This window comes from Mugil cephalus, chromosome 1 (assembly GCF_022458985.1).
Source record: "Mugil cephalus isolate CIBA_MC_2020 chromosome 1, CIBA_Mcephalus_1.1, whole genome shotgun sequence".
Classification (NCBI taxonomy): domain Eukaryota; kingdom Metazoa; phylum Chordata; class Actinopteri; order Mugiliformes; family Mugilidae; genus Mugil; species Mugil cephalus.
This window is the reverse complement of record NC_061770.1, coordinates 42,956,957-42,973,223: the sequence shown is the minus strand read 5'-3', so window position 1 is coordinate 42,973,223 and position 16,267 is coordinate 42,956,957. Positions and strand designations below refer to the sequence as shown.

The 16,267-nt window shown below is 40.4% G+C and overlaps 1 protein-coding gene across 2 annotated transcripts in view; it reads right to left on the bottom strand.

Annotated features, from left to right (window-relative positions):
- The window catches only part of LOC125012690 (phospholipid-transporting ATPase ABCA1-like), a 172,047-nt gene that overhangs the window by 78,079 nt on the left and 77,701 nt on the right, over positions 1-16,267 (bottom strand). The window contains exons 25-30 of one of the 2 annotated variants that reach the window (XM_047592784.1): positions 14,703-14,908; positions 13,144-13,192; positions 10,899-11,003; positions 10,703-10,735; positions 9,031-9,170; positions 4,958-5,085 (exon numbers count right to left, since the gene is read on the bottom strand). In XM_047592784.1, coding sequence (XP_047448740.1) covers positions 4,958-5,085; positions 9,031-9,170; positions 10,703-10,735; positions 10,899-11,003; positions 13,144-13,192; positions 14,703-14,908 — 661 coding nt within the window. The remainder of the gene's footprint in view (positions 1-4,957; positions 5,086-9,030; positions 9,171-10,702; positions 10,736-10,898; positions 11,004-13,143; positions 13,193-14,702; positions 14,909-16,267) is intronic. The other variant, XM_047592790.1, reaches the window with a different exon arrangement.

Genomic DNA, 16,267 nt, shown 5'->3' with positions numbered 1-16,267 from the left:
AAAAACTGAATTATAAAAACAATTCACTGACTTAAATTACTGACTGAAATGCTCAGTGCCCTAACTAATGTTTTAGATATGATGTGGCTGATTTAAGAAACAGCCTGATTTAGTTTTAAGAGTTACATTACCAGAGCCTGATGGTCCTGACCAGTACCAGACTAGATGTAAAAGATCTTCTGGTGGATGTGGACTCTGGACAATCATCCATCTATCCACCATCCCTACCTACCTACCTAGCAACCATCTATACCTACTTGTCTACCTAGCAACCATCCATCTATCCCCATCCATCCATCCCTACCTACTTACCAACCATCCATCTATCCACCATCCATCCATACCTACCTATCCACCTACCTACCTATCTACCTACCTACCTACCAACCAACCATCCATCCATCCATACAACCATCCATCCCTACCTACCTAGCATCCGTCCATCCATCCATCCATCCATCCATCCATCCATCCATCCATCCATCCATCCATCCATCCATCCATCCATCCATCCATCCATCCATCCCTGCCTACGTAGCAACCATCCATCTATCCACAATCCATCCATACCTACCTACCTAATTCAGTATTCAGTCTGCATTGCCAGTAACTACCGTACATACAGTACAACCATACCTCATGGTAGTCCACCAGAAGAGAATGGCCTCCCTCGTTCCATTTTAATCCCACTGGGTGGTGGAGTAGTGTTATTTTCTCACCATCAGTTGAATCAATGCACAAAAGGGTCTGCGCTAGATATTTTCAATCAGATGTCTTTAAGGCCTCACGCTGAGATCAGAGATTCACGAGGAAGAAAGTGTGAACGGTGATTACTGCAAGCTAAGTCTGAGCCTATAGGTGGTATCACGCATGAAAGTTAATACTTTCCATATGAGAATATTAGCATGTTCTCAGTCAGTGATATATTGCGATTCAGAATCGTAATCATGGGTTAATAGCAGTCACTTTGATTAGCAGTTCTACCTAACCAGCAATGGATGATTTCATACCCTGCATTCAACTCAGGCAAGTCACAAAGAGTGACTGTGATGGGATTTAAACAGACAACTCTCCATTACTTCAGTGGAAGCTGAATGAGGGCTTTAATGCTGCTGTTTCATGTAGCCGTGTGAATAATTAATCCTTTATTGATCCTTCATTGAGGGCTAGGTTGCTCAAGCGTCCTCGGCTATGGGCAAGGGAGGAGGGGGACCTGTGACCCAAGGCTGAACTCTAACCACCAGCTCCCCCACCAGAATAGAAGCTGAACGACCAGCGCGATCAAGCATCCAAGATATGTGAATCTGTCGTCTGATCTGTTCCCTAACTGGCAAAGCTCAGGAGTGTTGACGATGATTAATCTTAAACCAAACTTGACACAAAAGAACGGCTAAAAAGAAAATGAGACACCAGAGGGTCAGATGTAGCACGTTTTGAACACTCCTAATAAATCACGTGAATTCCCAAAGCAGTACTGGCTGTACAGAGATGTTCTCTACAGCTACAGTCCAGCTCTGTCCTAATGCGTATTCATGCACAAGCACGTACTGATAGGAGCCTGTTCAAGATTCAGTGTATTGTATAGGCTCTTCACAACCTTTCATTATCAGCTGAGTGTCCTGTACATATCTAAGCCCCGAGTCTCAGTTAAACAATCTTCCCATTCCAATTTCCTTTTCATTACTAACCACACACACTCTGCCCTTTATCTTAAGGGTAGTGTGGGAGTTAAAACACAGTGTTTCATAAAGACCATGGTGATGGCTCGGTGCCAGCAGTGACCACAGCTCAGCCAACCGTTTGGATTAATACAGTGTTCACTGTCTCATTTAGAGGCGTCGTCATGAAGGTCACACGGTCATTTTCTCGGCCACCAGCGTGTGCAATTGAAGTGGTCCGATTGTAAAAATGGATTATGTGCAGCCATCTGTTTTGCAATTAACAATGGTTGGGTTACGGTGCTATTCAAGATAATAAAACTATTGGACAGTTTCAAAATGAAGATTTGTGCATATACAGAGAAAGAGTGGAACTAATGAATAGTTCATCCAGTGTAAATGAAACATCACAGAGAAGCGAGGGCTGAGAGAATATAAGAGGAAAGCCAAGAGAAGGCTTCATGATATTACAAAAACAATCCCGCAGAGTGACTTCTGTACTGTGACATCTCATTCAGAATGAAGACAAAGTCAATTAAACTAAGCAGCACTAAAATGCAGAGGCTTGATTTATCTATGTTACTGTCACAGTTACACATTATGAACTAATAGCAGGGTTTAAACCTTGAACTTGTAACTTAGGTCAATGCAAACTATAACATCAATCGCTTGCATCTACAGTCTGAGGTACATAGTGTAAGCTTCTTTTATGGACTATTAGCACCACATTTAATCATACAGTCATAACGAGGAGTGTTTAAAATCTCAGAAAAGAAAAGATTAAATTAACCAGCTAATAAAGTGAATGGAAAACGCAGAATAAGACACTTAAGGTTTCAAATGCAAGACAAATTAGGGCTTTGTAAAGATCCCCAGGAAAACTATGCGTGGATTTCAGGTTTTGACACTTTGACAGCGACTACATGATAATCATAATCAACTCCCTTCAGTTCTAACTTTAAATATCATCAATTAATCCGGATGCCTTGCTGTTGAGCCAAGCTAATCAATCTTTTGGTTTTGGTGTTGTGACAGTCCACAGTATCATGTACTGTACTGTCAGCTGTAGTATAAGAAAATGGGATTATACAGTGTGTATTGATCAGCTTCTAGTGTAGATTTCTGGATAACATCTTATTGTTGTGGTATGTGGCGGACCACGTCAGTGCGTGTCACTAGATGGCTGTTGACTCAGACATAGGCATGGACTCAAGTGAATGAAAATGCTGGTGCCGAGTTAATCTCAACTTTGAGAGTTCCCAAAACATTTACCACAAACACTGTTCCTTTAGTTCATGCTGCAAAATAAATGGACCGTGCTGCAAGGGGCTTTGGAGAGTTTGGTAAACTCAGACAGAGCAATGGCATTGTTTACGGTATTTTCCTTTCAGATAATGGAAGACCAAGTCCCGTCCATGCACCAGTCAGATGCTCTGCTTGTTTCAGTGAGGAAGCACAATATTAAAGTGTTTCAGCACCATGGAGAGGGACAGAGTTGAATTTAAATGCTTCATAGCAACAAAAGACTGAATAAATATTCATTTTTTATATTCATATTGTATAATGTTCATGCCGTTACATTTGCCCAAGTGTGTGGGTTTGGGATGAAATCTACTGTCGTTTAAATACTTGACACACATATTAGCTTATAATAAGTGCAATAAATTCTGGTGGGTCTCCATTTCTGGATCTTTTGAAAGGCCACTCTAAAGCTTTAGGTCATAGACTTAGAATGTTCTTACTGCTACTACCACCACTAATATACCAATATATCGGACCGATATTTGCGTTCTTAGTGGTATTGGTTGATTTGCAGGTGCGTTTGCAGATACAGACATAGCTCTGACCCTAGAATCGCCCCTGCTTGTGCTCTTCCTCTTTTTACAGGTTTATTTATTTATTTTTGCATACGAGCATTAAATATTCTTTGACGGCATTGGCCCTAAAATATCCACATCGGTCAATCTCTAACTACTTCTATGTTACTACCTAGGAAGGTAAAACAAAGTAAACGGGTTTGCCCTTTGTAATAATACTGAATATTATATGCAGTTCTGTTGTAAAACTAAGTAATTCTTTGAAATATGTAGCACTGAAGAATGATCAAACTTTAAAAGAATCTGAGGTCTATGATGTCTTAGTCATGACTAGAATGCAGGCTTTATATTTGGAGCAAAACAAAGTATACACAAACAAAGTGAACAGCATCTCATTGTGACCAAGAGTTTAGATTCTTTCTTCAATAAACCTGCATCACAAAAGGCTGTGCTTGTTGTGTTTTGACGTGAAATTCTACAAAGTGCTTGCAGGGGAAATGAAATAGCAGCAAGAGTGGATGAGAAACAACAGCTTGGTGTCATGAAGCAGTGTCAGGATCAGGACCGATGAATATCAGAACTCAGATGGAACTTTTACAGCATGATAAAGTTCTTGCCAATAATTAAATTTCTGTCATTGATGTGCAGTTTTCTTACAGGTTTGTTATATTGGTGACACTAAAAGCCCACTACATGCTACCAGTATATAATATAATTTAGTAGTACTGTAGTAAAGTCACAGATGAACTCCAGTTTGAATTAACAACTGTGCTTTGCTGGTTAAAATGCAACAATAGCTACTAAAACAAAACTGATAACAGACGGTGACATTCTGAATTATTCAATGAATACATCTAGATTATTTCTCCCTCTGTCTCTCTACTGATGTAGGTCGTCTCTGTTTCCTTTGAGCCATTGACAGGTCTGAGTTTGGACGGTACACAACAAGCTACAGTCATCTAAAGGCATCTAAAGGCAAGATGACAAAGTAACACCAAATAAAAGCAGTCACGTTGCTTCGGCGCTATAGAAACAGTTTTGCAAATTTACACGTGGAACAAAGTGCAGCGCTGTGTAAAGGTTTTTTTAAATAGCAAGACGAACACATCGCTGCACCTCGAACTGAAGCGCGCACTTCGATGGGAGTAATGTGTGGGGAAAGCGTGGGATTGTAAAAATGTCAAACACGGTAAATTGCACGTTTAAGTTATCGATCTGCAAATATTTAGAAGCCCAAGTGGTACAACGAAACCTGAGAGAAGACTGAGCTGATTTTAATTGTTGCCTCTTTCTAATATTTCTTGTAGATTGTTGATACTGAATATAACTTATATCATATAGTTTTAAGAAGGGGAACCCTTTTGAATCACATTTTAGCTTGAATTTACAAAGACAGATAAAAAAAACTATTAAAATTCTTATAGATTTTTAGTGCTTTTGCCCAGCCCCGATGATACAGAGGCTACGTGGTCATGTAACTACCTGTAAAAGGTGGTTTGAGGCAGACCATACATCCAGGGCTGCAGCTCCAGACTCGGATACTCAGCGAACGGCGGGACGATGAGGGAGAAGATCAAAGACAGGCACACGAAAACAGCAGGCAAGACCACCTAGGAGGAAATGGAGAAATTTAAAAGAAGGAAAAAAAGAAAAGTCATTAAACTGTCACTACACCGCTTGAGACATTTATGCAGCAGCATCTGAAACAATTAAAAAGACATTCCAATAAAGTCATCAGAAGCTGCCGCCAAATTACTAAATTGCCGGATCCCATCAAAATTAAACTGTATTAAACCTGAAATGACTGTTTGAGTGGTTTTCTGGAGCAAATCTTTCAAATAATCTGCCTTGAAGTTTCATTTGGTCGTGGAGTTATTGCACGCTGCTCAAATGTAGAAAAATACTGTATACATACATGACAAATGACACCTTCTCATTCAATTCAATGAGAAGGCTTTGACTGATAGCATATATATAGTAAGGTAGTAATTAATAGTAATTCTATCTGTATTAATTTTATGACCAATGTAATGTAACAAAACTCAGTGGAATAATTCTGAGTGGTAAAATCACAGCTGGTCTTCTATAGGCAACATTACGCAGTCTGCACAGCTGATACTGATGCATGTTTATGAGTGTGAGCATTCCAGCATTCAGCCAATGAGAGATCAATTTCATCACTCCCCTGTCTGAGCACAGCACAACCCCCCACCCCCCCACTGTCATTACATGCAACAAAATGCAATGCGACTGATGCAATCAACAATGGCGTGGGACCAGCGCAATAACGTCTGAGCATTAATATGCTCCTCGCCATCTTATGAGTTTGATTAAACACTCCCAACACCGGCAACCATCATCTGGCCACTCAGACATAATTAGTTTCTCGCCATTCTCTTGTCTTTTTTGTGTTTTTTTTTTTTATTATTATTTTTTTTTCAGAAACAGATGCTGGCACGCATCCCAAACCCCTCCACTCTTTCTCTCCCCGCACTTGTCTTTTCATCACCATGTAATTCTCCTTTCATTACTTTGTTAGAGCTGACAAAAAGGTCAGTGGGGAGAAATGCAAGATATCTTTACTGTTTAATCATTGGTAGGTTGGGGCGCGCTCTGCAGCACAGGGGAGGTTTGCGTACACTTGATTAATTGCAGGGCGTGATGGTTTGGTCTGTCTGGCCAGGCCAGGACGCTACAACTGGAATTCCCAAATTTAACGCGTGGAGCTATGGTCGTGAAAGAAGGATAAAGAACAGCAATGAGACGAAAAAGCTTAATGGCAGAGACAGAAGCATCCTTGTTTTATTGCTCTCTCTTTCTGTCGCTTCCTCAGCAGTAATTGTAGGCGACAGCTGGTACTTCTTCCATTGAGAGAAATCGGCAAAAAACAGGGAGAAGTCATTATGCTCACAAAGCCAAAGCGCTCCCATGAACAATGCATGAGTTTATCACATTCTCAGGTTTAGTGGGGATTTAAAGAAGAGGGAAGGATTATACTATGCAGAATGGGTAAAAACACACAGCATCGTTAAGACGTGCTTTATTTCCTGCAAAGTCACAAGTCTCATTAGGCCGAGGTTATTTCCTCAGCGATCATTTCTGTCTATCCACTTTCATTTGTGAATAATAGCTTTTGTTGCTGTGCCTTGTGTCAAAGTGGATAATAGCAGCGACTACGTCTTAACTCCGTCTTTGCTTTTCAGACAAAATGTTACTGCTATCCTGAGAATAAAGAGATGTAAATACAACACATGAAAATCAGTGTAAAAATATTCTCTAATACATAATGTACTAAAGAATCATCAGGCTCGCCCTCACAGCATTTTATTCAAAATAAAGTATTATCAATACTTAGTGTAAGTGACATACTCACTTACAATGATATGATGATACTTGAGTCAAAATAAACTATTATCGTGATACTTAAGGGATAAAACAATGATATCATGGTACTTAACTCAAACAAAGGGTATTATCATGATACTTAAGGGATAATACAATGATATCACGATACTTGCATCAAAACAAACGATTATCACAATACTTGGGTCAAAATAAACTATTATCACGATACTTAAGGGATAAAATAATGATATCACTATACTTAACTCAAACAAAGAGTATTATCGTGATACTTAAGGGATAATACAATGATATCATGATACTCAAGTCAAACAAATGGTATTATCATGATACTTAAGGGGTATAACAATGATACCATGATACTTGCTTGAAAAAAAGTATTATCATGATACTTAAGGGAGGGATAATACAATGATATCACAATAGTGATATCAGTGTTGAATTAATGATCAGATATTATCACATCATCACAACTGTAAAAAATTTTATTATAAGATACAGCATATTGCGATTTGCTTTTTCATGTGTGCAACCCCATGTGCTACATCCACGTCCAAGATAAGTCCATGTATCTGATTAAACAATAAACGGGACTTTTCTGATTTCTTTATTCAACGCCTTCACCTTAACTTTACTAACTTCCTAGCACGCGCTGACTTCATGAGAAAAGAACTCAAAAGCTCCACGTAGACTGGAAATTCAATACATTTTTTATCTATTACAAAAAAAAAGTTCAATTCAAATGTGAATTATCATAATACTACGCTGTATTCATTCTTTCTGCTCCCCTAATGCACATCTTGAATGGGCCGGCGCAGTCAGTTCAGCGTGAGCTCCAAAGCCCAGAACCCTTCAGCCTCATCCCACCCTAACATAACCAATAACTCCTTCTCCCTGGTTCTGACAGTGCCAAGGCTCGCCTGTCCCCAACTTCCAGCCCCATAAATCACTCCTTTTGTGTTCCATGCCATCATCTCTTTTATATTCCCATAACCGCTTGTATTCGAGGAGATTACCTCACTACACAATCATATCTGCTGACAATGGGAGCTGTTGACATGACGGGGAAAAAAAAAAAAAAAGAAAGAAAGAAAAAAAAAACCTTTAGCCAAATGAATAAAGAGGAAGAGGTAGGAGGTGTGCCCTTGCAGACAATGTGCACCCTTGTACATACACAATCACACACTTATCCCTCTATCCTGCTCTGCGTCCCCCACTAAAGAGGGACGTCCAAGATTGACAGTGACTAATGGGAGACTGGTACTGCAGCAAATTACAAGAGGAACTCATACACCTCACAAAGGTGAAACGCTGTTCTCTCTGTAGCTCTCACTAAGCCCCACAGGGATGGGTGTGCTTTACTGTTCGTATTCAGTTATGATTATTTCAGCTTAATGGCCCCTGTCATGACTGATACCATTACACGATATTCACATGGACGCCGAGAGTGTCGGTGTGAGGTGGTCCGGTGGCGTAAGTGCACATTCATAACCTGGGGGAAAAAAAGTCATTAAAGTTCTAAACTGCTGCTAAACAGAATTGATTTTGACTCGTTTACATTACATTTGTTTATTGGTTTTGACTTCTCGGATTATGTTTACGAGGGACAAAATAATATAGACATACACTTAATAAGCTAATAGCAGTCTGTCAGCTCTGTAATTGTTCCGCGATCACATTTAATACCCGGCTAATGAAAACACATGATTAGCACACAGCAAAATGAAGGAAAAACAAATCATGGGTGTCACTTTGACTTTCCGGTTACAATCAAGAGCGTTCAAGAGAAACTGATGGCCCTAACGCTTTTCATCGGTGCACAGCCTCGCGAGAAAACAGCAACAACAACAAACCCCGACTCCTGCCTCGTGGGTGTCTGCTGGTATCGCGCGTGCTTCGGGGGGATAAAGATGATTATTGCACATGCAGTTTACTGACACGATGCTACATCATCCTGAACACTTGCACACTGCCTTCAGTGTAGATTTCGTTTTCAACAACTTAAATTCTATTGACTCCACCAAGACGGATGACTTCTCCCTCCAGGTTTTAAATTAGCCCACTCTATCACCTATGTCATTAACTGATTTTGAAAGCCAACATGTATTTCTCCCGATCCTACCTTGATCCTCCCGAGCAACCCGACTAGTGTAACCCGTCAATTCATCAATATGACAGACCGAGGCCATTACCTGGGCAATGAGTCCCTTGCGGCTCCTCCGGGCGTGGTGGAAGCGCTTGATAAAGAGCGCCAGGAACTGCCTTCTGATCAGCTTCCATCCGGTGATGACCATGGACCCCCTCCCACTGACACAGGCGTTTTTCCTGAGGTCTGGAGAGTGGACATTAACACGTGGCGCTATTTATCATCTGTGCATATGTAAAACAGCCGCTGAGCCAGCTCCTCGGCGCCGCTGATCGCCTGATCACATATGACTTAAGCGTAGAACCTGTCAGCGGCACCAGCTCATAGCTCAGACTAGCAACTAGGGTTGCAAAGGGGCGGAAGATTTCCGGAAAATTTATGTAAACTTTCCATGGAAACTTCAGTGAGGGAATTTAGGGTTTTTTTGTGAATTTAAAGCCTAATGGAATTAACTGGAAATTTGGGATAATTTAGAGAAACATATATGAGTCATATACCAACATAAATATAAACATTTCATTTTGCCATAAGCAGACATGTTGACATGAAAAAGTATATCTAAGTGTAGAACTTCACATGTCTTCACACATTATTTGCACATAAAAAAAAGACTTTCCATCATCTTTAGCTGGTGTGAAATGCCTCCACGCGCTGGATGGAGCATGTGGCATTTTTCTGTTAAATAAGGTGACAAAAATAAGCAAATATGTAGATAGTAAGCTGAACTAATATAGAAAGGTCAAAGCATTTAAAAGTGATGTATGAAATCTTGTGCGGTTACAGAAAACCATCTAGCAGAAGAAACAGCATCACATTTTGCGGTAGCTAGCACCATGATAAGCTAACCTCTTTAATGAAATGGTGCTAGCTTACATTTAGCATATCTGGTTCACCAGTAAGCTAGCAACAGATTCAACTTTAACATCATAGATCAAATATCATCTCCCTCATATCATTATTGAAACCCTCTTGACTGTATGCAGTCCTTTGGCTCAGAAAAGTTGTTTTAGTAGTTTATAGAAATCATTGTGCATGTGATGGAGGAATGCGTAATGCATGTAAGGGGCGTGGCCTCAATAGCTCTGCAGGAAGTAGCGTGCTATGTCCCTGCTGCCACGGAGGAGGAATAACATATTAAACTCAAATGTACTCATATCAGATCTGAGTGATTTAGCCAAGATTATGCTCCAGTATGTTTTTCTACCAACTATATTTAAGCTCCTAGCCTTCAACTTTGATAATTCCCAGTTTATTCCCGTTATTTCCTGTTAAATTCCTGCTCCCATGGAAAGTTTCCAAATTCCTGGCAACCCTAGTGGCAACTACATATTCTTTTAACATCTCATGAATGGGTACTTGGATGTGATTAAGGAAGAAAAGAGTGATAAACAAAGCACTTTGTATGTAATGAATGCTGTTACTGGCAAACAACAAAGAAGAGAAGCAGCCGTTTTTTTCTCAGAGTAGTCATTATGATAATGAAGCCTGAAAACCATTTTCATGATGAGACGTACAGAAGTGATTCTTCTTTTCTCATAAGGGCTAAATTGAAAAGGTGAAAAGACGGTTGAGATAATGCACGTATTGGACCGTAATTCAGTTATTCTGAGAGCAGAGCCCTCCTTTTCAAAAAGGGCGCTGAGGTGAAACAAAAAGAGAAAAAACTGAAGAACAAAAAAGTTACATCTACTGGTTTGACTGAAAAAAAAAGAACCTACCTTCAACTTTATTTGTGAACTTTTCCTTGAATTCTGCAGGAGAGACAGAAACGAACAAGCAGGAATTCAAGTTCATTTGACTTTTAAAACACGGCCCATCAGCGATCGGTGTATGTTCTGCATTAATTACATTCGCAAATATTTAACCGAGCTCCCTTCATTAAAAAATAACGCTGATAAATGTGCAGGAACTTGCCAGTCATTCCTGAGACCTGCTCTGGTTTCGCGTGGAGGCTGGCGACGCTGTTCCTCTTGAATTCGCGGGAGCTCCTCTTGCAGTCTCTCACCAATGGCTCCTTTGCTGCAGTGGGAATACAAATAAGATATGTTGTTTTAGGCCTGACCCAATTTAGGGTTATAAATAACAATAAGAACAGCTACCTGCCCCGCGTGACGCCGTATTATTCCCTGTAAAAGCACAAGCCCAGGTGTTTCGGCAGCGTGAACAAATCCGATTTCGAGATTAAACTGAAAAGTGATGTTGTTTCGCGCCGGGTGGAAATAAACTGTGGGAATATGGGAATGGGAAGGTTTATCCGCCGAGGTCAATCAATGACAGGTATAAGTGTCACTTCGCATGAATATATATAGAGTACGCACTCTGGCTCGATAGAGGCAGGCAAACACAAACAGAAGGAATATGACTTCTACCTTTAAGTCACTGGTGCAAACTAAACTCGTATTGTCTCATGTACCAGTCACACATCAACGGATTCGTTTCAGTGTGCGCTCCTCAATAATGCAGCTTGTGTTGGCTTTAAATTAAGTTAAGAATGTGGCTGCACAAAGCAGCAATCAAGAGTGACCAGAGTCACCAAGGGTTCCTTTTGGGAAATGCCGTCACGTATCTTCAGAAAGCACATGTAAAAAAAGCATTGTTATCAAATTTGAACTGGGACTCGATAAGGCTCCATGCTGTGCTCCCGTTGTGTTTTCCAGCTGATAAGTCCCGGCTACAATCTTCTGCAGGTGTCTGTTTATAATAATGATAAAAAAAAAAACTTCAATTTCACCGTGTTCAACCATCTGTTATTCATGTTTCAGAAGAGACCACGTCTTTCAGTTTTACTTTGAGTGTGCCGTACCTTGGACGGGCAGCTTACAAAATGTTGAACAATTCACAAATCCAACGGCCTTTCGGGAGCCGGTCTCTGACACACACTTATTTACAGCTACCGAGTGGCTCCACTTAGTCAACCAAATGCAGCGTGAGTAATCAGTGTCAGCGGTAAATGCTGAAAACCTTTAGCTGTTGGCAATTCAGAAGTGGCTAATGTGGCAGCCAGATCCTGGCTTCAAAGAAATCTCAGCGGCATTAGTGAGGCTGAGAAAGGCTACTCTTTTATTTTGGTCTATGGTGTGTGTCAATAGCTGGGAGCGATGACTTTTTTCTCCGTCAAGACGGTTTTAAAAGGCTGGGTGGCAAACAGTGCGCCATTTATTTCACGAACGTGAATAAGACCAAGTCCTGATCAAGAGCTCTTGATGCAATATTGACTCCTGGCTGATTTATTTATATATATTTTTAGTTATTATTTCTTTGTATTTTTTCTGAATTTATAAAATCCAGCCTGGTGACTCATAAATGACTATATTCTTTTTGTTCTACTATATCAGGGGTCTTCAATGTTTTTCAGGTCAATGACCCCTAAAGCGATGGAGAGATTAAGTAGGAACCTCCTACCTACTACATGTGTTATCTATTAAACTAGTGCTATTTATAAATTTTAAAATTTGTGCATTCTATATTAAGTTTTCCATTACCCCTTTAGTAAAATAAGTTGGATTAATATTAATGTGTATTTAAAGAATTTTAAATTTGTGGGGGAAAACTTTTAAATTAAAAGTCTAATCAACCAAAGATTTTGCGACCCCCCTGCAAAGCCTCCGTAGACCCCCTAGGGGTTGCGGACCCCCTGTTGAAGACTTATGTACTAGATCATGTGTGTACTGCAAAACTGTGCAAAATAATTTAAATATCTTCATAAATAGTATCCTAGAGCTTAGCTTGAAGAATCACAACTAATGAGATAAGATAAGATAATTAAAAAATATGTAATATAATATGTATATAAAATTATTATTATTATTATTAAATTATTAAATTATTATTAAAAAATATATATTTTGATATTCTTATATTTTATTCTTCAGTCCACCCATATGTGCACTGTGTACACTGTTTGTGATGCTGAATGTCTTGCTGCTGTTAACAACAAGAATTTCCCCCATTGTGGGATGACTAAAGAAATATCTTATAAAATACTAAATCTCTTTTCCCTCCTGTGGAGTACCTCCACAAAGCAGATACTTTCAGTCTTGTTCTTTAATGTTCTTCAAATGTAATGTATTCCATCCAAAATGATGATATCAGAAATGCCTTGACGGACCCAGACTCTGAGCCCTGTATGAATTATCATGCATACATGTTGCCATCTTACTTGGTATTTCTGCATCCACTCCAGTATCTTCAGCCACTTTAAGAAATATCTGTAAAATGAAATTAGACATGATAAGCATTTATGTACAACAACATTAGCCAGTAAGTGTTAACAAAGCCTAACTCAGAGTAAACTAAACCTGGTTGCAGATTGTGTTTGTGTTCAGAGTCAGATCAGGTTTGTTCATCTGGAGCTCCTAACCTTCACTTGAACACCTGCCAAGTGGCTCCTCTAAGAGACGCGCCCTCCTTGACTTCATTGATTAATTCAGGCCATATGTCAAAATTAATAAATCTGCCTATTTGTGAACATTTTTCTTGCGACTACCCCCTACTTCGCTCAGTTTTCACATCCGGCCTCAGTGAATCTCCACCACTACGAGTTCAATCCCAATTCAGAACAGCTCATGATAAAATATTTGGCATTAGAAAACACTGCGCTCAAAATACAGATATTGAGGAAAGAGTAACTTCCAGTCTATCAGCTCCTGTTTATTAGATCTGAATGCCACAGGATCGCTGCATCCTTCAACTGGAAAGTATCTGGACTTCAAAAGACAACAGGAATTGATGAAATAACCATGTTGTGGCTAAATTTTAGAGACTCAAAAGGAATTATTTACACTGCCCGAAGGCCTCGAGTGTCTGATGCATGTCTGAGATACAAGAAGCGCATTAGCCAACACTCACTAGGCTTTATGATCCAAGACTGTAATAGCAACTATTAAGCATGAGTCATTTCTTTAGGGAGGAATACAGTATGAACTGTATGTCTGCTTATTCTTTTCAATTACTAACACACAAATTGGTCATTGCTTTTGGAGGAAATTTAAATTTAAGGGTTACGTATGAACAGGAATCTGAGTCAAATGGCCCTTGACCAACGCCTTGATAAAAATGTGTCATCATGCCGCCGCATCGCGGCAGATTAAAAAAATATCTGAGACATAAACATGATGCAAGCGGCCGAAATCTGCATTGTGCAAAACCTGGTGGAGATTAAAGGCGCTTTCGTGGAAAGAATTTGTACACGCAACGCATTCGCTGCGAAAGTCGGGGCGGCTGCACTGAAACCCGACCACAAGCGGTCATTCAAAATTCATTCGCCGCTAAATCACGAGTTTGCTCTGGAGCCAGGAGCGGCTTTGATCATGAGCGTGGCAGAAGTGAGGGTCGATGCCTGAATCTGAGGAAAAATTGCGGATTCAAGACCCCGCGGTTAAAAGTTATTGACGAAATTACGAAGGTGTTTTTGGAGCCCGTCGACGTGGCGTGGGAGAGACAAAGAAGTTTGATTTCTCATTTTCTCACAGCCCTCGAGAAGCAGAAGGTCGAGGACTTTAAGAGAAAACGTATTTGTTTAAGCAAGACTAGATAGGGGATTCTGAAAAACAAGCAACGGTTTGTGAAAGGGGGGTTTATGGCGGTAGCAAAACAAATGAAACTTACACTAAGAGTTCACATAGAGATGGAAGTTTATGTTACTGAGCAGATTTTATGCCTCTTTATGCCTTCATGATTTTATCTCCAGCAGGACAGACGATCCCACGGTCAGTTTACCTCCTCCAGCGTGGTGTCAGAGATGCCATAGCTGGTCAGGCCGAGGTTAGCCATGGCTAGGTCGAGCTCTCGGAAGAGATTGGCAAAGGTCCCGTCTCTCGCCCCCCCGTAAGGCAGGACGTAGGTGATCTCCTGACCGATGCTCTCCAAGAAGACGGCCTCAGGGACGTGGCACCGCACGAGCTGACCCACGGCTGTCAAATCTGCTGGAAGGGAGCCACAGAATTACCCACAAAAAACAAAAAACAAACAAAGAACGAAAAGCACCTAAAACTGATATAATCTGATCTGATAGCACAGAATCCAGAGAAATGAGTTAAAAACCACTCGGTGACATGCAGTGATCCTAACGTACCTGATGAGGTGACATTTCAAAACACTGTAACAGATCAGTGGGCTCAATCCCAGGCCTCATCCATTCTGAAGCCGGGTCTTAGCGAGAATCAATCCAGACAGTGTTGCAGAACGCACCGCATCCATTATTGATCCAGAACCTCTCATACATAATTACTGCATCTTAACAGCCACCGCGGCTCGGTGCTTTATGAAGAGGTAAATGGATCTGCTGCACACATCGGGGCCGAGGTGTTTGCGCGCGCTTCGGCGTGCTCGCCGGCGTGTATTAATAAAGAGAAATGTGCTGTCACCTGTGGAAATATGATTACTTTTTACGGCACTTTCTGCCTCATAGTTAACCAGCGCATGCATAATGGCTTTGAACTCAGAATTCAGATTTTTCCATGCATAACAGCCCGAAGCGTACCTGAGAGTTTCCTTCTGATCGCGTCGTGCATGATTACATCTGTTTACGTGATTCAAGCTAAGAATGATCAAAACAAACAAAAAAAAAAAACAGCATATCATTTAGTTGGGCAATGTCTGCACCATTTGCGCTGCTTCACTGTATTTAACTAAACAAAAAGTCAGATTATTCGGGTTATGACTTGGGCACGAGCGCATTTTTGAGAGGTGTGCAACCTCCTCAGCAGTCAAAGAATGAAATAAATGAGAGCGCATCAAATATGACGAGGTGATAATAAAGTGTATAAAAGTGGAGAAGTGGATTAATTGACCTTTAAGCGATGTATTTTTAATGTGAATGTACACACTGAATGCACAAAGGACTGTTAATTGGGGAAAAGAATATTACAGCACGTGAGAAAAAGTATTCCAAGCTGTGATTAAATCGCACCTTAAACCTGCAATAACTAAATTAAAACCATGAAACTGTCTGGCAAGACTTTCAAATATAGAATGGAAACTGGTCACAACAAAGCGTTTACAGATGTGCGATAATTAGGATTTTGTTTTGTTTTTTCTCTCTGTATTCTGTACCATCGGTCATGTCATAGGTTATTCCTCTGGAGGACAGGAGGATACAGTGATGTTCTTGTGTAATTAAAACAGCAGCATACTTGGTGACAAACCCTGGACCAAATGCATTCTGGGATACCTGGCCATCCAACGTCCGCTCAAACTACATCCCAGTGTCTTCTTGATGCAACAGGTGGGGCAAAGACACATCCAGGCTTTTGGACTGTCGATGCATACTTTGAAGTTCATTG